We start from the raw sequence: 15,887 nt of genomic DNA, 5'->3' as shown, positions 1-15,887 counted from the left end.
GGTGGGCAGTGGTGGATGGGGAGATTGGGGTGAGCAGGGACATCAGGGACAGAGCAGGGACATTGGGGTAGGCAGGGACATTGGGGTGGGCAGAGGCGGGCAGGGATGTTGGGATGGGCAGCAGGGACATCAGGGTGGCAGCAACAGGGGTTTGCAGGGATAGGAGTGGGTAAGGACATTGGAGTGGACAGGGACAGGCAGGGATCTTGGGGTGGGCAGGGGCCAGCAAGGCCCCTTTCCCAGTCCTTCCCTGGGAAGGTACCCCCAAAACCCAATGGGGACACCCTAAACCCTAAAAGCATCCCCAAAATCCAATGGGGACACTGAATCCCAGGGGTGAGCAGGGATGTTGGGATGGACAGCAGGGACATCAGGGCGGGCAGAGATCGGGCTGGGGAGGGACGTCTGGGTGGGCAGGGACAGGAGTGGGTAGGAAAATTGGGGTGGGCAACAGGAACATCAGGATGGGCAGGGACAGGGACAGGCAGGGACATTGGGGTGGGCAGCAGGGACATCAGGGTGAGCAGAGACATTGGGGTGGGAAGGGATAGAAGTGGGCAGGGACATTGGGGTAGGCAGGAATAGGGGTGGGCAGCAGGGACATCAGGGTTGGCAGGGACGTCAGGGTGGCCCCGAATGTCAGAGTGGCCAGGGACATTGAGGTGGGCACAGACAGAGGTGGGCAGCAGGGACATTGGGGTGGGCAGGGCCATCAGGGTGGCCCCAGATGTCAGAGTGGCCAGGGACATTGGGGTGGGCAGGGACATTGGGGTGGGCACGGCCATCGGGGTGGGCATGGACAGGGGTGGGCAGGGACATCGGGGTGGGCATGGACAGGGGTGGGCACGGCCATCGGGGTGGCCCTGCTCACGCTGTCCCCACACCCCACAGATGGTGAACCTGCTGCTCAACAAAGGTGCCAGCCCCAGCACGTGTGACAAGAAGGACCGGCAGCCCCTGCACTGGGCGGCCTTCCTGGGTAGGGGTTCCCTGCTGCGTTCACCTCCCTCTCCTGTCTCCCACTCCTCCTCTCCCTCTCTCCCATCCTTTCTCCATCTCTCACGTTTCTTCGTCCATCTCTCCCTTCTCTCCACATTTCCCACTCTCCATCTCTCCGTTCCCTCCCTCTCTCCCACTCTTCCTCTCCATCTCTCCCATTCCTTCTCTCCATCTCTCCCTTCCCTCCATATTTCCAAATTCCTCCTCTCCATGTCTCCTGTTCCTCCTCTCCACCCCATGTCACAAGGATTCCCCTCTCAGTGTCCCCACCTCCCCAGTGTCCCTATCTCCTGGTGTCCTTCATCTCCCTGATGTCCCCCATCCCCAGTGTCCCCCATCTCCCCAGTGTCCCTCATCTCCTTGGTATCCCCCATCTCCCCAGTGTCCCCCATGTCCCTGATGTCCCCATCTCCCCAGTGTCCCCCATGTCCCTGATGTCCCCATTGTCCCCAGTGTCCCCATCTCCTTGATGTCCCCCATGTCCCCGGTGTCCCTCATCTCCTTGGTGTCCTCTATCTCCCCGATGTCCCCTATCTCCCCGTTTTTCCCCATCTCTCTGATGTCCCCATTGTCCCCAGTGTCCCCATCTCCCCAGTGTCCCCATCTCCCCGTTGTCCCCATTGTCCCCGGTGTCCCTGTTGTCCCTGTTGTCCCCATTGTCCCCGGCGTCCCCATTGTCCCCGTTATCCCCGGTGTCCCCGTTGTCCCCGTTGTCCCGGTGCTGTCACGGCTGTCCCCGCAGGTCACCTGGAGGTGCTGAAGCTGCTGGTGGCCCGCGGGGCCGATGTCATGTGCAAGGACAGGAAGGGTTACACGCTGCTGCACACGGCAGCCGCCAGCGGCCAGATCGAGGTCGTGCGTCACCTCCTCAGGCTGGGGGTGGAGGTGAGAGCCCAGCACCTGCCCGGGGCTGGGGAAGGTGGGACAGGAGCTGGACAGGAGCTGGACAGGAGCTTTGGGTTCTCCTCGTCCACCTTTCCCCATCTGGAACCTCCAAACCCCACAGAGCTCACAGATCCCACAGAGCCTATGGATCCCATGGACCCCAGAGACCTCATAGACCCCACAGATCCCATGGATCCTACAGACCTCGCTGGCCCCACACCTGCTGTTGACCCCACAGACCCCATTGACCCCATAGCCCCCACAGACACCACAGACCCCACTGACCCCACAGATCCAATGGATCCCACAGACCCTGTTGACCCCACAGCCCCCACAGACCCCATTGACCCCACAGACCCCGCTGACCCCATTGACCCCACAGACCCTGTTGACCCCACAGCCCCCACATACCCCACAGACCTCATAGATCCCACAGACCCCATGGACCCTGTTGACCCCACAGGTCCACAGACCCCACAGGCCCCACAAACCCCATGGATCCCACAGATCCAGTGGATCCCACAGATCTCATAGACCCTGCTGACCCCACAGACCCTCTTGACCCCACAGATCCACAGACCCCCACAGCTCCTCAGCCCCCACAGACCCCATGGATCCCATAGACCCCACAGCCCCCACAAACCCCATGGACCCCAGTGCCCCCACAGACCCCATGGACCCCAATGCCCCCAAAGACCCCGTTGACCCCATGGATCCCACAACCACCACAGACCCCACAAACCCCATGGACCCCACAGACCCCATGGATCCCATAGCCCCCACAGACCCCGTTGACCCCACAAACCCCGGAGCCCCTACATGCCCCTGGTGGTGTCCCGCAGATCGACGAGCCCAACTCCTTCGGGAACACGGCGCTGCACATCGCCTGCTACATGGGGCAGGACGCGGTGGCCAACGAGCTGGTCAACGTGGGGGCCAACGTCAACCAGCCCAACGAGAAGGGCTTCACCCCCCTGCACTTCGCCGCCGTCTCCACCAACGGCGCCCTGTGCCTCGAGATCCTCGTCAACAACGGCGCCGACGTCAACTTCCAGGTGGGCACCTCGGGTTTGGGGTTGTGGGGTCTTGGGGTCAACTTCCAGGTGGGCACCTCGGGTTTGGGGTTGTGGGGTCTTGGGGTCAACTTCCAGGTGGGCACCTCGGGTTTGGGGTTGTGGGGTTATGGGGTCAACTTCCAGGTGGGCACCTCGGGTTTGGGGTTTGGGGTTATGGGGTCAACTTCCAGGTGGGCACCTCGGGTTTGGGGTTTGGGGTTATGGGGTCAACTTCCAGGTGGGCGTCTCAGGTTTGGGGTTGTGGGGTTTTGGGGTCAACTTCCAGGTGGGCACCTCGGGTTTGGGGTTTGGGGTTATGGGGTCAACTTCCAGGTGGGCGTCTCAGGTTTGGGGTTGTGGGGTCTTGGGGTCAACTTCCAGGTGGGCACCTCGGCTTTGGGGTTTGGGGTTATGGGGTCAACTTCCAGGTGGGCACCTCGGGTTTGGGGTTGTGGGGTTATGGGGTTATGGGGTCAACTTCCAGGTGGGCACCTCGGGTTTGGGGTTGTGGGGTTATGGGGTCAACTTCCAGGTGGGCACCTCGGGTTTGGGGTTGTGGGGTCTTGGGGTCAACTTCCAGGTGGGCGCCTCAGGTTTGGGGTTTGGGGTTATGGGGTCAACTTCCAGGTGGGCGCCTCAGGTTTGGGGTTGTGGGGTCTTGGGGTCAACTTCCAGGTGGGGTTTTGGGGTGGTTTTGGGGTGTGTCTGAGCCTCTCCTGGGGGTGTTGTTGGTAGTTTTGAGTTTTTTGGGGTGGTTTTGGGTTTTTGGGGTGGTTTTGGGTTTTTGGGGGTGGTTTTGGGTTTTTGGGGTGTTTTTGGGGTGAGGCTGAGCCCCTCCTGGGGGTGTTGTTGGGTTTTTGGGGTGGTTTGGGTTTTTTGGGGTGGTTTTGGGGGTGGTTTTGGGGTGTGTCTGAACCCCTCCTGGGAGTGTTGGGTAGTTTTGGGGTTTTGGGGTGGATTTGGGTTTTTGGGGTGGTTTTGGGGTGTGGCTGAGCCCCTCCTAGGGATGTTGGGTAGTTTTGGGTTTTTGGGGTGGATTTGGGTTTTTGGGGTGTGTTTGAGCCCCTCCTGGGGTTCCTGCAGAGCAAGGAAGGGAAGAGCCCCCTGCACATGGCGGCGATCCACGGACGGTTCACGCGCTCGCAGATCCTCATCCAGAACGGTCAGTGGCGCCTTCCTGGCTGATCCCAAATTTTCCTGCAGCTTCCAGGACCTCCTGGGGGCTCAGGGAAGGGGTTCAGACCTTCCCAAGTCATCACCCAAAATCCTCAGGGGTGGTTCTTGTGGTATTTTTCCCAATGTTCCTGTCACAAAATTGGAATATTCCCATGTGATCTTTCAATATCCCAATATTTTTCCCCCCAATATTCCCATCAGATCCTCCAAAATTCCGATATTTTCCCCAAAATTCCCATCAGATCTTTCAACGTTCCAATATTTTTCCCAAAATTCCTGTTACATCCTCCAAAATTCCAGGATTTTGGAGCCTGGATCTGTCCCTTGGGTTGGAATTTGGGCATTTTGGATCCGGGGTGGAAATTCCAGGATTTTGGAGCCTGGATCCATCCCTGGTGTGGGAATTCCAGGATTGTTGGATCTGGGGTGGGAATTCCAGGATTTCAGAGCCCGGATCTGTGCCTGGGATGGGAATTTGGGGATTTTGGCACCGGTGCCATCCCTGGAGTGGAAATTCTGGGATTTCGGAGCCCAGAATCTTCTCTGGTTTGGAAATTCCAGGATTTTGGAGCCTGGATCTATCCCTGGGATGGGAATTTGGGGATTTTGGATCTGGGGTGGGAATTTGGGGATTTTGGAGCCTGGATCTGTCCCTGGTTTGGAAATTCCAGGAGTTTGGGTTTGGGGGTGTCCCTGGCTGTGGGAATTCCTGGATTTTTGGATCTGGGGTGGGAATTCTGGGATTTTGGGTTTGGGGGTGTCCCTGATTTGGGAATTCTGGGATTTTGGAGCCCAGAGCCCTCCCTTGGGTGGGAATTCTGTGATTTTGGGTTTGGGGGTGTCCCTGGTTTGGGAATTCCGGGATTGTTGGATCTGGGGCGGGAATTCCGGGATTTCAGAGCCCAGAACCTTCTCTGGGGCGAGAATTCCAGGATTTTGGATCTGGGGTGGGAACCCCAGGATTCTAGAGCCCGGTGCAATCCCCGCTTCGGAAATTCCAGGATTTTTGGAGCCCGGAACCTTCTCAGGGCCGGGAATTTGGGGGATTTAGGGTCTGGGGTGGGAATTCCCACCGGGATTCCGGGATTTCAGATCCCGGAATGTTCTGGAGCAGAGCAGAGCCTCTCCCCCCCCTCCGCAGGCAGTGAGATCGACTGTGCTGACAAGTACGGCAACACCCCCCTGCACGTCGCTGCTAGATACGGCCACGAGCTGCTAATTAGTACGTTAATGACCAATGGTGCTGACACTGCCAGGTGAGCCCGGGCTGCCCTTCCAGAACCTTCTGGGCGGGGGGGGGGGTCCTGGGAGGGTTTCCAGAATGTTCTGGGCTCCTGCTGGGTCCTGGAAGGGTTTCCAGAATGTTCTGGGAGGATCCTGGAAGGGTTTCCAGAATGTTCTGGGTGGGTCCTGGAAGGGTTTCCAGGATGTTCTGGGTGGGTCCTGGGAGGGTTTCCAGAATGTTCTAAGCTTGTGGAAGGGTTCCCAAAGTGTCCTGGAAGGGTTTCCAGAATGTTCTGGGCTCCTACTGGGTCCTGGAGGGGTTCTGGGGTGTTCTGGGAGGGTCCTGGAAGGGTTTCCAGAATGTTCTGGGCTCCTGCTGGGTCCTGGAAGGGTTCCTAAAAGGTCCTAGGAGAGTTGTGGAAGGGTTTCCAGAATGTTCTAGGTCCTGCTGGGAAGGGTTCCTAAAGCGTCCTAGGAGGGTCATGGAAGGGTTTCCAGAATGTTCTAAGCTCCTGGAAGGGATCCCAAAGTGTCCTGGGAAGGTCCTGGAAGGGTTCTGGGGGTCTTCTGGAAGGATCCTGGAAGGGTTTCCAGAATGTTCTGGGCTCCTTCTGGGTTCTGGAAGGGTTTCCAGAATGTTCTGGGCTCCTTCTGGGTTCTGGAAGGGTTTCCAGAATGTTCTGGGAGGGTTCTGGAAGGGTTTCCAGAATGTTCTGGGTGGGTCCTGGAAAGGTTTCCAGAATGTTCTGGGTGGGTCCTGGAAGGGTTTCCAGAATGTTCTGGGTCCTGGTGCCGGCCCAGGCCTGGAGCCAGCCCTGGAGGGGCCTCAGCAGGACACAAGAGCTGCCCAAGGAGCCAGAGACCCCAAAGTGCACAAACCCTTCCCAGAGGCGGCCGGCAGCACCCTGAGGAGCCTTTCAATGCCAACATTAGAAAATTTGAGGAGGTTTTAATGCCAAAATTTAAAAAAAAAAAAAAAAACCAAAAACCCAAAAAAACTCCTCAAGGTTTTAATCTCAAAGCATTTCAGGAGGTTTTTATGCCAAAATAAAAAAATGTGAGGAGATTTTTAATCCCAAAATTCAAAACTTTAAGGAGATTTTTATGCCAAAATTTAAAAATGTGAGGAGGTTTTTAATCCCCAAATTAAAACATTTGAGGAGATTTTCAATCCCAAAATTAAAACATTTGAGGAGGCTTCAATCTCAAAACATCTCAGGAGGTTTCAATGCCAAAATGAAAACATTCGAGGAGGTTTTCAGCCCCAAAATTCCCATTCCTGACCCCAAACCGTCCCCGCAGGCGCGGCATCCACGACATGTTCCCCCTGCACTTGGCCGTTCTCTTCGGGTTCTCCGACTGTTGTCGCAAGCTGCTTTCCTCAGGTGACCCTCCCCGCCCCGTCCCCGTGCCAGCCCCGCCCGGGTGGCCCTCGGGGACAGCCAGGTGACGGCGGCGTCCCCCCGGTGCCACCCCCAGGTCAGTTGTACAGCATCGTGTCCTCGCTGAGCAACGAGCACGTGCTGAGCGCCGGCTTCGACATCAACACCCCCGACAACCTGGGCAGGACCTGTCTGCACGCTGCTGCTTCCGGAGGGTGGGGACACCTGGGGACACCTTGGGGACAGCCTTGGATAGCCCTGGAACAGCCTGGGGACATGGGGATAGCATGGGGACAGGCTGGGGATATGGGGATATGGGGATAATCCCGACAGCCTGGGCAGGACCTGTCTGCACGCTGCTGCTTCCGGAGGGTGGGGACACCTGGGGACACCTGGGGACACCTTGGGGACAGTCTGGGGATAGCCTGGGATAGCCTAGGGACAGCCTGGGGACATGGGGATATGGGGATAATCCCGACAGCCTGGGCAGGACCTGTCTGCATGCTGCTGCTTCCAGAGGGTGGGGACACCTTGGGGACACCTGGGGACAGCCTTGGGATAGCCCTGGAACAGCCTGGGGACAGCCTGGGGACATAGTGACACCCCCGACAACCTGGGCAGGACCTGTCTGCGCGCTGCTGCTGTGGGAGGGTGGGGACACCTGGGGGACAGAGTGGGGACACCTAGGGATAACCTGGGATAGCCTAGGGACAGCCTGGGGACAGCCTGGGGACAGCCTGGGGACACAGCAACAGCCCCAACAACCTGGGCAGGACCTGTTCCCACCTGAGGGTGGGGGACGCCTGGGGACACCTTGGGGACACTTGGGCTCATGGAGACAGCCTAGGGACAACCTGGGGACATGGGGACATGGGGATAACCCCGACAGCCTGGGCAGGACCTGTCTGCACGCTGCTGCTTCTGCAGGGTGGGGACACCTGGGGATGCCTTGGGGACAGACTGAGGACACCTGGGGACATAGGGACAGTGCTCTGGCAAGGGCACAGACCTGCTCAGAGCAGGGGTGGAAGGCTGGATGGGTTCTGGGGGTGACACTTGTAGGAGGGACGTTTCTGGGTGGCATGGGGACATTGCTGGGTGCCTGGGGGACATTTCTGGCTGGCCTGGTGACACTCTGGGGTGGCCTGGTGACATTCCTGTGTGCCTGTCCCCCCTGCAGGAACGTTGAATGTCTGAACCTGCTGCTGAGCAGCGGCGCCGACCTGCGGAGGAGGGACAAGTTCGGGAGGTGAGCAGGGACACCTGGGGACACCTGGGGACACCTGGGCAGGGACATCCCAATGTCCCCAAATCCCAGATCAGGGTTGGGGATGGTTCTGGGTTCCTGAGGGACACCAACGCTCCTGCCTGGGACCGCCCTGGGATGGGGGCTCCAAACCTCCCCTGCAGGTCCTGGAAGGGTCCCCAAAGTGTCCTCAAGGGTCCTGGGAGGGTTCCTGGGGTGTTCTGGGATCCTGCAGGTCCTGGAAGGGTCCCCAGAGTGTTCTGGGAGGGTTCTGGAAGGGTTCTGGGGGTATCCTGGGATTCTGCAGGTTCTGGAAGGTTCCCAAGGTGTCCTGGGAGGGTCCTGGAAGGGTTCTTGAGGTGTTCTGGGTCCTGGAAGGGTTTCCAGAATGTTCTGAGCTCCTGCAGGTCCTGGAAGGGTTCTGGGATTGTGCTGGGCTCCTGCAGGTCCTGGAAGGGTTCCTGGGGTGTTCTGGGAGGGTCCTGGAAGGATTCTGGGGATATCCTGGGCTCCTGCAGGTCCTGGAAGGGTTCTTGGGGCATCCTGGGCTCCTGCAGGTCCTGGCAGGTGCGCAGGGCTCCGGGCGGGTCCCTGAGGCCTCGCTGTCCCCTTTGTCCCCAGGACCCCCCTGCACTACGCGGCGGCCAACGGCAGCTACCAGTGCACGGTGACGCTGGTGACAGCCGGGGCCACCGTCAACGAGGCCGACGGCAAAGGCTGCACGGCCCTGCACTACGCGGCTGCCTCCGACACCTACCGCAGGTGAGGGCACCCGGGGGCATCGGCACCAGCCCCAGGTGGCACTGGGGGCACTGGCACCAGCCTGACATGGCACTGGGGGCATTGTCACCAGCCCCATTGGCACTGGGGGGCATTGTCACCAGCCTGAGGTGGCACTGGGGGGCATTGGCACCAGCCCCAGGTGGCACTGTGGGCATTGTCACCAGCCTGAGGTGGCACTGGGGGGCATTGGCACCAGCCCCAGGTGGCACTGTGGGCATTGTCACCAGCCTGACATGGCACTGTGGGCACTGTCCCCAGCCCCAGGTGGCACTGGGAGGGCACCCTGGGGACATTGTCAGCAGCCCCAGGTGACACTAATGGCACTGGGAGGGCACCCTGGGGGCACCACAGGCACTGTCACCAGCCTGAGGTGGCACTGCAAGAGCACCCTGGGGCACTGCAGGCATTGTCACCAGCCTGAGGTGGCACTGGGGACACTGGGAGGGCACCCTGGGGGCACTGTGGGCATTGTCACCAGCCTGAGGTGGCAGTAATGGCACTGGGGGTGTCCTCATGGGTGTTGTCACCAGCCCCATGTGGTACTAATGGCACTGGGGGGACACCCTAGGGGCACTGTGGGCACTGTCACCAGCCTGAGGTGGCACTGGGGCTACTGGGGTGTCCCCGTGGTCACTGTCACCCACCCGTGGTGTCCCCGGTACCATTGCAGAGCCGAGGCTCACTCAGGACCCAGCGAGGAGGAGCCCCTGAAGGAGTCGAGGCTGAAGGAGGCGTTCTTGTGAGTGCTGGGGAGGGACTGGGATTAACTGGGAATGGACTGGGATGGACTGGGAATGGACTGGGATAGACTGGGATTAACTGGGAATGGACTGGGATTAACTGGGATGGACTGGGAACAGACTGGGATTAATTGAGATTTAACTGGGAATGAACTGGGAATTTGCTAAAATTTACTGGGAATTTGATGGGATTTTACTGGGGATTTGCTAGGAATTTCCTGGGAATATTGCTGGGAATTTAATGGCATTTTACTGGGAATCTGCTGGGAATTTGCTAAAATTTACTTGGATTTTACTGGGAATATTGCTGGGAATTTGATGGCAATTTTGCTGTGATTTTTCTGGGAATTTACTGGGATTTTACTGGGAAATTGCTGGCAATTTCCTGGGAATTTCATGGGAATTTAATGGGAGTTAGCTGGGATTTTACTGAAATTTGCTGGGAACATTTTGCTGGGAATTTGCTGAGAATTTGCTGTGAATTTACTGGGAATTCACTGGGAATTTAATGGGAATTTAATGGGCATTTAATGGGAATTTTCTGGGAATATGCTAAAATTTACTGGGATTTTACTGGGAGTATTGCTAGGAATTTGATAGCAATTTTGCTGGGATTTTTTCTTGGAATTTTACTGGGAATTTGCTGGGATTTTAGTGGGAATTTGCTGGGATTTTAGTGGGAATTTACTGGGATTTTGCTGGGAATTCCTCTCTGCAGACCCTCAGGAGAGGAACCCCCCTGCTCCTATTCCAGCCCTAAACCCACCCCCCTCACTCCCAGCACCCTCTGTGAGATTCTGGGGCTTTCCCTACAGATTTTTTTTACCCTTTTCCTTAATTTTTTGGGTTTTTTTGCCTTTTTCCCAATTCCAGCTGTCTGGAATTCCTGCTGGACAACGGTGCTGACCCCTCCCTGCGGGACAAGCAGGGCTACACCGCCGTCCACTACGCGGCCGCCTACGGCAACCGGCAGAACCTCGAGCTGGTGAGGGCTGCAGGAGAGGGGAAATCAGCCCCAAAAATGGGGGGAAACACCCCCAAAAATGGGGGGAAACACCCCCAGAAAATGGGGAAAACTCCACCAGAAATGGGGGAAAACACCCCCAGAAAATGGGGAAAACTCCACCAGAAATGGGGGAAAACACCACCAGAAAATGGGGGAAACACCACCAGAAAATGGGGGGAAAACACCCGCAGAAAATGGGGAAAAACACCCCTAGAAATGGCGGAAAACCCCCCCAGAAAATGGGGGGAAACACCACCAGAAAATGGGGGAAAACACCACCAGAAAATGGGGGAAAACACCCCCAGAAAATGGGGGAAAACACCCCCAGAAAATGGGGGAAAACACGCCCAGAAAATGGGGGATAACACGCCCAGAAATGGGGGAAAACACCACCAGAAATTGGGGAAAACACCTCCAGAAAATGGGGAAAACCCCCCCAGAAATGGGGGAAAACACCCCCAGAAAATGGGGGAAAACACGCCCAGAAAATGGGGGATAACACGCCCAGAAATGGGGGAAAACACCACCAGAAATTGGGGAAAACACCTCCAGAAAATGGGGGAAACCCCCCCAGAAATGGGGGAAAACATGCCCAGAAATGGGGGAAAACACCCCCAGAAAATGGGGGATAACACCCCCAGAAAATGGGGGAAACACCCTCAGAAAATGGGGGAAATCAGCCCCAAAAATGGGGAAAACACACCTAGGAAATGGGGGAAAATCACCCCCAGAAAATGGGGAAAATCTCCCTGGGAAAGGGGGGAAATCGTCCAGGAAAAGGGGGAAATGATCCAGTAAATGGGGAAAATCATCTCCAGGAAAGGGGCAAATCCTCCCCAGGAAATGAGGGGAAATAATTCAGGAAATGGGGGAAAATCATCCAGGAAAAAGGGGGGAAATCACCCCCAGAAATGGGGGGGAAATCAGCCAGGAAATGAGGGAAAATAATTTATAAAATAAGGGAAAATCACCCCCAGGAAGGGGGAAAATCATCCAGGAAAAGGGGGGAAATCTCCCTGGGTAAAGGGGGAAAATCCCAAGTGGGAAAGAGAAAAAATCCCAACCAGGAAAGAAGGGAAAATCTGAGCTGGAGAGAAAATCTGAGCTGGAAAACTCAAAAATGAGAGAAAAGATGGGAATTCAAGTCAGGAAAAATGGGATTTTTTGAATAGCCCGTCCCAAATTTTGGGGTTGTTTGGAGTTTTTAGGGTTTTGGGGTCAGGATTTTTGGAGTTTTTGTGGTTGGGATTTTTGGAGGTTTTGGGGTTGAGGTTTTTGGACTTTTTGGGGTCAGGATTTTTTTTAATTATTGGGGTTTGGGGTTGGGATTTTTGGAGTTTCTGGGATTTTGGGGTTGGGATTTTTGGAGTTTCTGGGGTTTTGGGGTTGGGATTTTTGGAGTTTCTGGAGTTTTGGGGTTGGGATTTTTGAAGTTTTTGGCTTTTAGGGTCAGGATTTTTAGAGTTTTTGGGGGTTTTACCCCTCCTGCAGCTCAGGGTGGGTGTGGGAAGCTCCGGGGTCAGTTCTGGATTTTGGGTTTTTCCCTTGCAGCTCCTGGAAATGTCCTTTAACTGCCTGGAGGATGTGGAAAGCACCGTTCCAGTCAGCCCTTTGCACTTAGCTGTGAGTGCCTGCGGGTCCTGGAAGGGTTCTGGGGGGTCCTGGGAGGGTTCCTGAAGGGTTCTGGGCTCCTGCAGGTCCTTAAGTGGTTCTTAAAGTGTCCTGGAAGGGTTCTGGAGGGTTCTGGAAGGGTTCTGGGGGGTCCTGGGAGGGTTCCTGAAGGGTTCTGGGCTCCTGCAGGTCCTGGAAGGGTTCTTAAAGTGTCCTGGAAGGGTTCTGGAGGGTCCTGGGAGGGTTCTGGAGGGTCCTGGGAGGGTTCCTGAGGGGTTCTGAGCTCCTGCAGGTCCTGAAGTGGTTCCTAAAGTGTCCTGGAAGGGTTCTGGAGGGTCCTGGAAAGGTTCTGTAAGGGTTCCTGAGGGGTTCTGGGCTCCCACAGGTCCTGGAAGGGCTCCTGAAGTGTCCTGGAAAGGTTCTGAGGGTGTCCTGGGAGGGTTCTGGAAGGGTTCTGGAGGCTGTGCTGGGTCTTGGGAGGGTTCTGGAGGGTCCTGGAGGGGTCCTGGAAGGGTTCCCACAGTCTTGGGAGGGTCCTGGAAGGGTTCTGGAAAGGTTCTCAGGGTGTTCTGGGTCCTGGAAGGGTTCTGGGGGAGACATTTCTGGTGGGGACTTTTCTGGGTGCTTAGGGGGTACTTTGGGAGACACTTACGGTGCATGAGGGGGACATTTCTGGGTACCTGAGGGACATTTTGGGTACCTGAGGGACACTTTGGGTGCCTGAGGGACAGTTTTGAGTACCTGAGAGTCACTTTGGTGACCTGAGGGACACTTTGAGTACCTGAGGAGCACTCTAGGCAACACTTCCACCTGTCCCCTGTGTGTCCCACCTGCCACCCGTGTGTGTCCCACCTGCCCCCTGTGTGTCCCACCTGTCCCCTGTGTGTCCCACCTGCCCCCTGTGTGTGTGTCCCACCTGCCATCTGTGTGTCCCACCTGCCCCCTGTGTGTGTGTCCCACCTGCCCCCTCTGTGTGTGTCCCACCTGTCCCCTGTGTGTGTCCCACCTGCCCCCTGTGTGTCCCACCTGTCCCCTGTGTGTGTGTCCCACCTGTCCCCTGTGTGTGTGTCCCACCTGACCCCTGTGTGTCCCACCTGCCACCTGTGTGTCCCACCTGCCACCTGTGTGTGTCCCACCTGCCCCCTGTGTGTGTGTCCCACCTGCCATCTGTGTGTCCCACCTGCCCCCTGTGTGTGTGTCCCACCTGCCACCCGTGTGTGTCCCACCTGTCCCCTGTGTGTGTGTCCCACCTGCCCCCTGTGTGTGTGTCCCACCTGCCACCTGTGTGTCCCACCTGTCCCCTGTGTGTGTGTCCCACCTGTCCCCTGTGTGTGTGTCCCACCTGCCCTCTGTGTGTGTCCCACCTGCCCCCTGTGTGTGTGTCCCACCTGCCCCCTGTGTGTGTGTCCCACCTGCCCCCTGTGTGTCCCACCTGCCCCCTGTGTGTGTGTCCCACCTGTCCCCTGTGTGTGTGTCCCACCTGCCCCCTGTGTGTCCCACCTGCCACCTGTGTGTCCCACCTGCCCCCCCTGTGTGTGTGTCCCACCTGTCCCCTGTGTGTGTGTCCCACCTGCCCCCTGTGTGTGTCCCACCTGTCCCCTGTGTGTGTGTCCCACCTGCCACCCGTGTGTCCCACCTGCCCCCTGTGTGTGTGTCCCACCTGCCCTCTGTGTGTCCCACCTGTCCCCTGTGTGTGTGTCCCACCTGCCATCCGTGTGTCCCACCTGCCCCCCCTGTGTGTGTCCCACCTGCCACCTGTGTGTGTGTCCCACCTGCCCTCTGTGTGTGTGTCCCACCTGCCCCCTGTGTGTGTGTCCCACCTGCCCCCCCTGTGTGTGTGTCCCACCTGCCCCCCCTGTGTGTCTGTCCCACCTGCCCTCTGTGTGTGTGTCCCACCTGCCCCCTGTGTGTGTGTCCCACCTGTCCCCTGTGTGTGTCCCACCTGCCCCCTGTGTGTCCCACCTGCCCCCCCTGTGTGTGTCCCACCTGCCATATCCTGGCCGTGACCGCTGTCCCCTGTCCCCAGGCCTACAATGGTCACTGTGAAGCCCTCAAGGCTCTGGCTGAGACGCTGGTGAACCTGGACGTGCGGGACCACAAGGGCCGCACCGCGCTCTACCTGGCCACGGAGCGCGGCGCCAGCGAGTGCGTGCAGGTGCTCACCAGCCACGGCGCCTCCGCCCTGGTCAAGGAGAGGAAGAGGAAGTGGACGCCTCTCCATGCTGCAGGTGGGCACCTGGGAGGGCTTCCTCAGGGCTTCTGGGCTCCTGCAGGTCCTGAAAGCATTCCCAAAGTGTCTTGGGAGGGTCCTGGAAGGGTTCTGGGAGGGGTTCCTCAGGGGTTCTGGGCTTCTGCATGTTCTGGAAGGGTTCCCAAAGTGACTTGGGAGGGTCCTAGGAGAGTTCTGGAAAGGTTCTGGGAGGTTCCTGAGGGGTTCTGGGCTCCTGCAGGTTCTGGAAGGGTTCCCAAAGTGACTTGGGAGGGTTCTGGAAGTGTTCTGGGAGGGTTCCTCGAAGGTTCTGGGCTCCTGCAGGCCTTGGAAGGGTTCTGGGAGGGTTCCTCAGGGGTTCTGGGCTGCTGCAGGTCCTGAAAGCATTCCCAAATTGTCTTGGGAGGGTCCTGGAAGGGTTCCCAATGTGTTCTGGGTCCTGGAAGGGATGGAGACAGGGCTTGGCAGAACCCAAAAACCCCGGGGGATGAGTTTCTTCTGGAGGGGTTGGGGGTTTTTGGGGTTTTGTTGTCTCTCTTTTCCTCATCCCATTTTCCTCCTGCCATTTTCCTCCTCCCTCTTTTTCTCATCCCTTTTCTTCTCATCTCTCTTTTCCTCCTCCCATTTTCCTCATCCCTTTTCCTCCTCCCTCTTTTCCTCTTCCCATTTTTCCTCATCCCTGTTTTCCTCATCCCTCTTGTTTCTCTTTCCCTCATCCCTTTTCCTCATCCCTCTTTACCTTGTCCCTCTTTTCCACCTCCCATTTTTCTCCTCCCATTTTTCCTCCTCCCATTTTTCCTCCTCCCCTTTTCCTCCTCCCATTTCCCCGTTCCTGTCCCCAGCTGCCAACGGGAACACGGATTCCCTGCACCTCCTGATCGACAGCGGCGAGCGGGCGGACATCACCGACGTCATGGACATCCACGGCCAGTGAGTGCCACCAGGGCCACCAGAGCCACCTGGGACAGGCAGGGAAACCTCCTGGAAGGTCCCGGCTTGAGATAAGGACGAGGAGAGATCCCTCAGCAACTCCAACGCGGCCAAAACGGGGCTGGAATTTGGGATATTGGTTGATTTAATTGGGTTTATCCGTGATGAAATCATGGTGGGATGATGAGAGGGGAAATGGTTCCAAAGGAGCTTCTCCTGACCCTTCCCAGCTCTTCTGCTCCTTCCTGAGGAATGGGAGCTGTGCTCAGTCCACCCCACGTCCTCTGCACAAAAACCTTCCATTTTTTCCATTTTTTCCTTTCCTTTCCTTTAAATATCTTATCCCAGAGGTGCCACCACCATCCTAAGTGTCCCTCAGCACCATTCCTGGTTGTCCTTCACCTCCATTTCTGTGTCCCTCACCACCATTCCCAATTGTCCCAACACTTCCAGGCTCTTCGTGGGTTCGATGAATTCTCCATCCCAACCCCTCCAAGCTCTTGCTGGGCTCCCAGGCTCTTGGTGTTCTCCATGAATTCTCCATCCCAAACCCCTCCAAGCTCTTGGTGCTCTCCATGAATTCTCCATCCCTTTCCCCTCCGGGTTCTTGGTGGTCTCCATGAATTCTCCATCCCCACCAT

The 15,887-nt window shown here is 57.4% G+C and overlaps 1 protein-coding gene across 1 annotated transcript in view; it reads left to right on the top strand.

The window, feature by feature from the left end:
* Positions 1-15,887, top strand: part of ANKRD52 (ankyrin repeat domain 52) — a 33,069-nt gene that overhangs the window by 4,943 nt on the left and 12,239 nt on the right. Inside the window, exons 6-19 of the mRNA XM_066567598.1 lie at positions 892-979; positions 1,742-1,884; positions 2,727-2,939; positions 4,023-4,101; positions 5,257-5,371; positions 6,642-6,724; positions 6,819-6,936; positions 7,902-7,970; positions 8,589-8,729; positions 9,421-9,489; positions 10,364-10,475; positions 12,048-12,119; positions 14,134-14,335; positions 15,159-15,246. Coding sequence (XP_066423695.1) covers positions 892-979; positions 1,742-1,884; positions 2,727-2,939; positions 4,023-4,101; positions 5,257-5,371; positions 6,642-6,724; positions 6,819-6,936; positions 7,902-7,970; positions 8,589-8,729; positions 9,421-9,489; positions 10,364-10,475; positions 12,048-12,119; positions 14,134-14,335; positions 15,159-15,246 — 1,592 coding nt within the window. The remainder of the gene's footprint in view (positions 1-891; positions 980-1,741; positions 1,885-2,726; positions 2,940-4,022; positions 4,102-5,256; positions 5,372-6,641; positions 6,725-6,818; positions 6,937-7,901; positions 7,971-8,588; positions 8,730-9,420; positions 9,490-10,363; positions 10,476-12,047; positions 12,120-14,133; positions 14,336-15,158; positions 15,247-15,887) is intronic.

Source organism: Molothrus aeneus, chromosome 30 (genome assembly GCF_037042795.1).
Source record: "Molothrus aeneus isolate 106 chromosome 30, BPBGC_Maene_1.0, whole genome shotgun sequence".
In the NCBI taxonomy this organism is placed as follows: Eukaryota; Metazoa; Chordata; class Aves; order Passeriformes; family Icteridae; genus Molothrus; species Molothrus aeneus.
The sequence above is the reverse complement of the archived record's forward strand: the minus strand, read 5'-3'. Positions and strand labels throughout refer to the sequence as shown.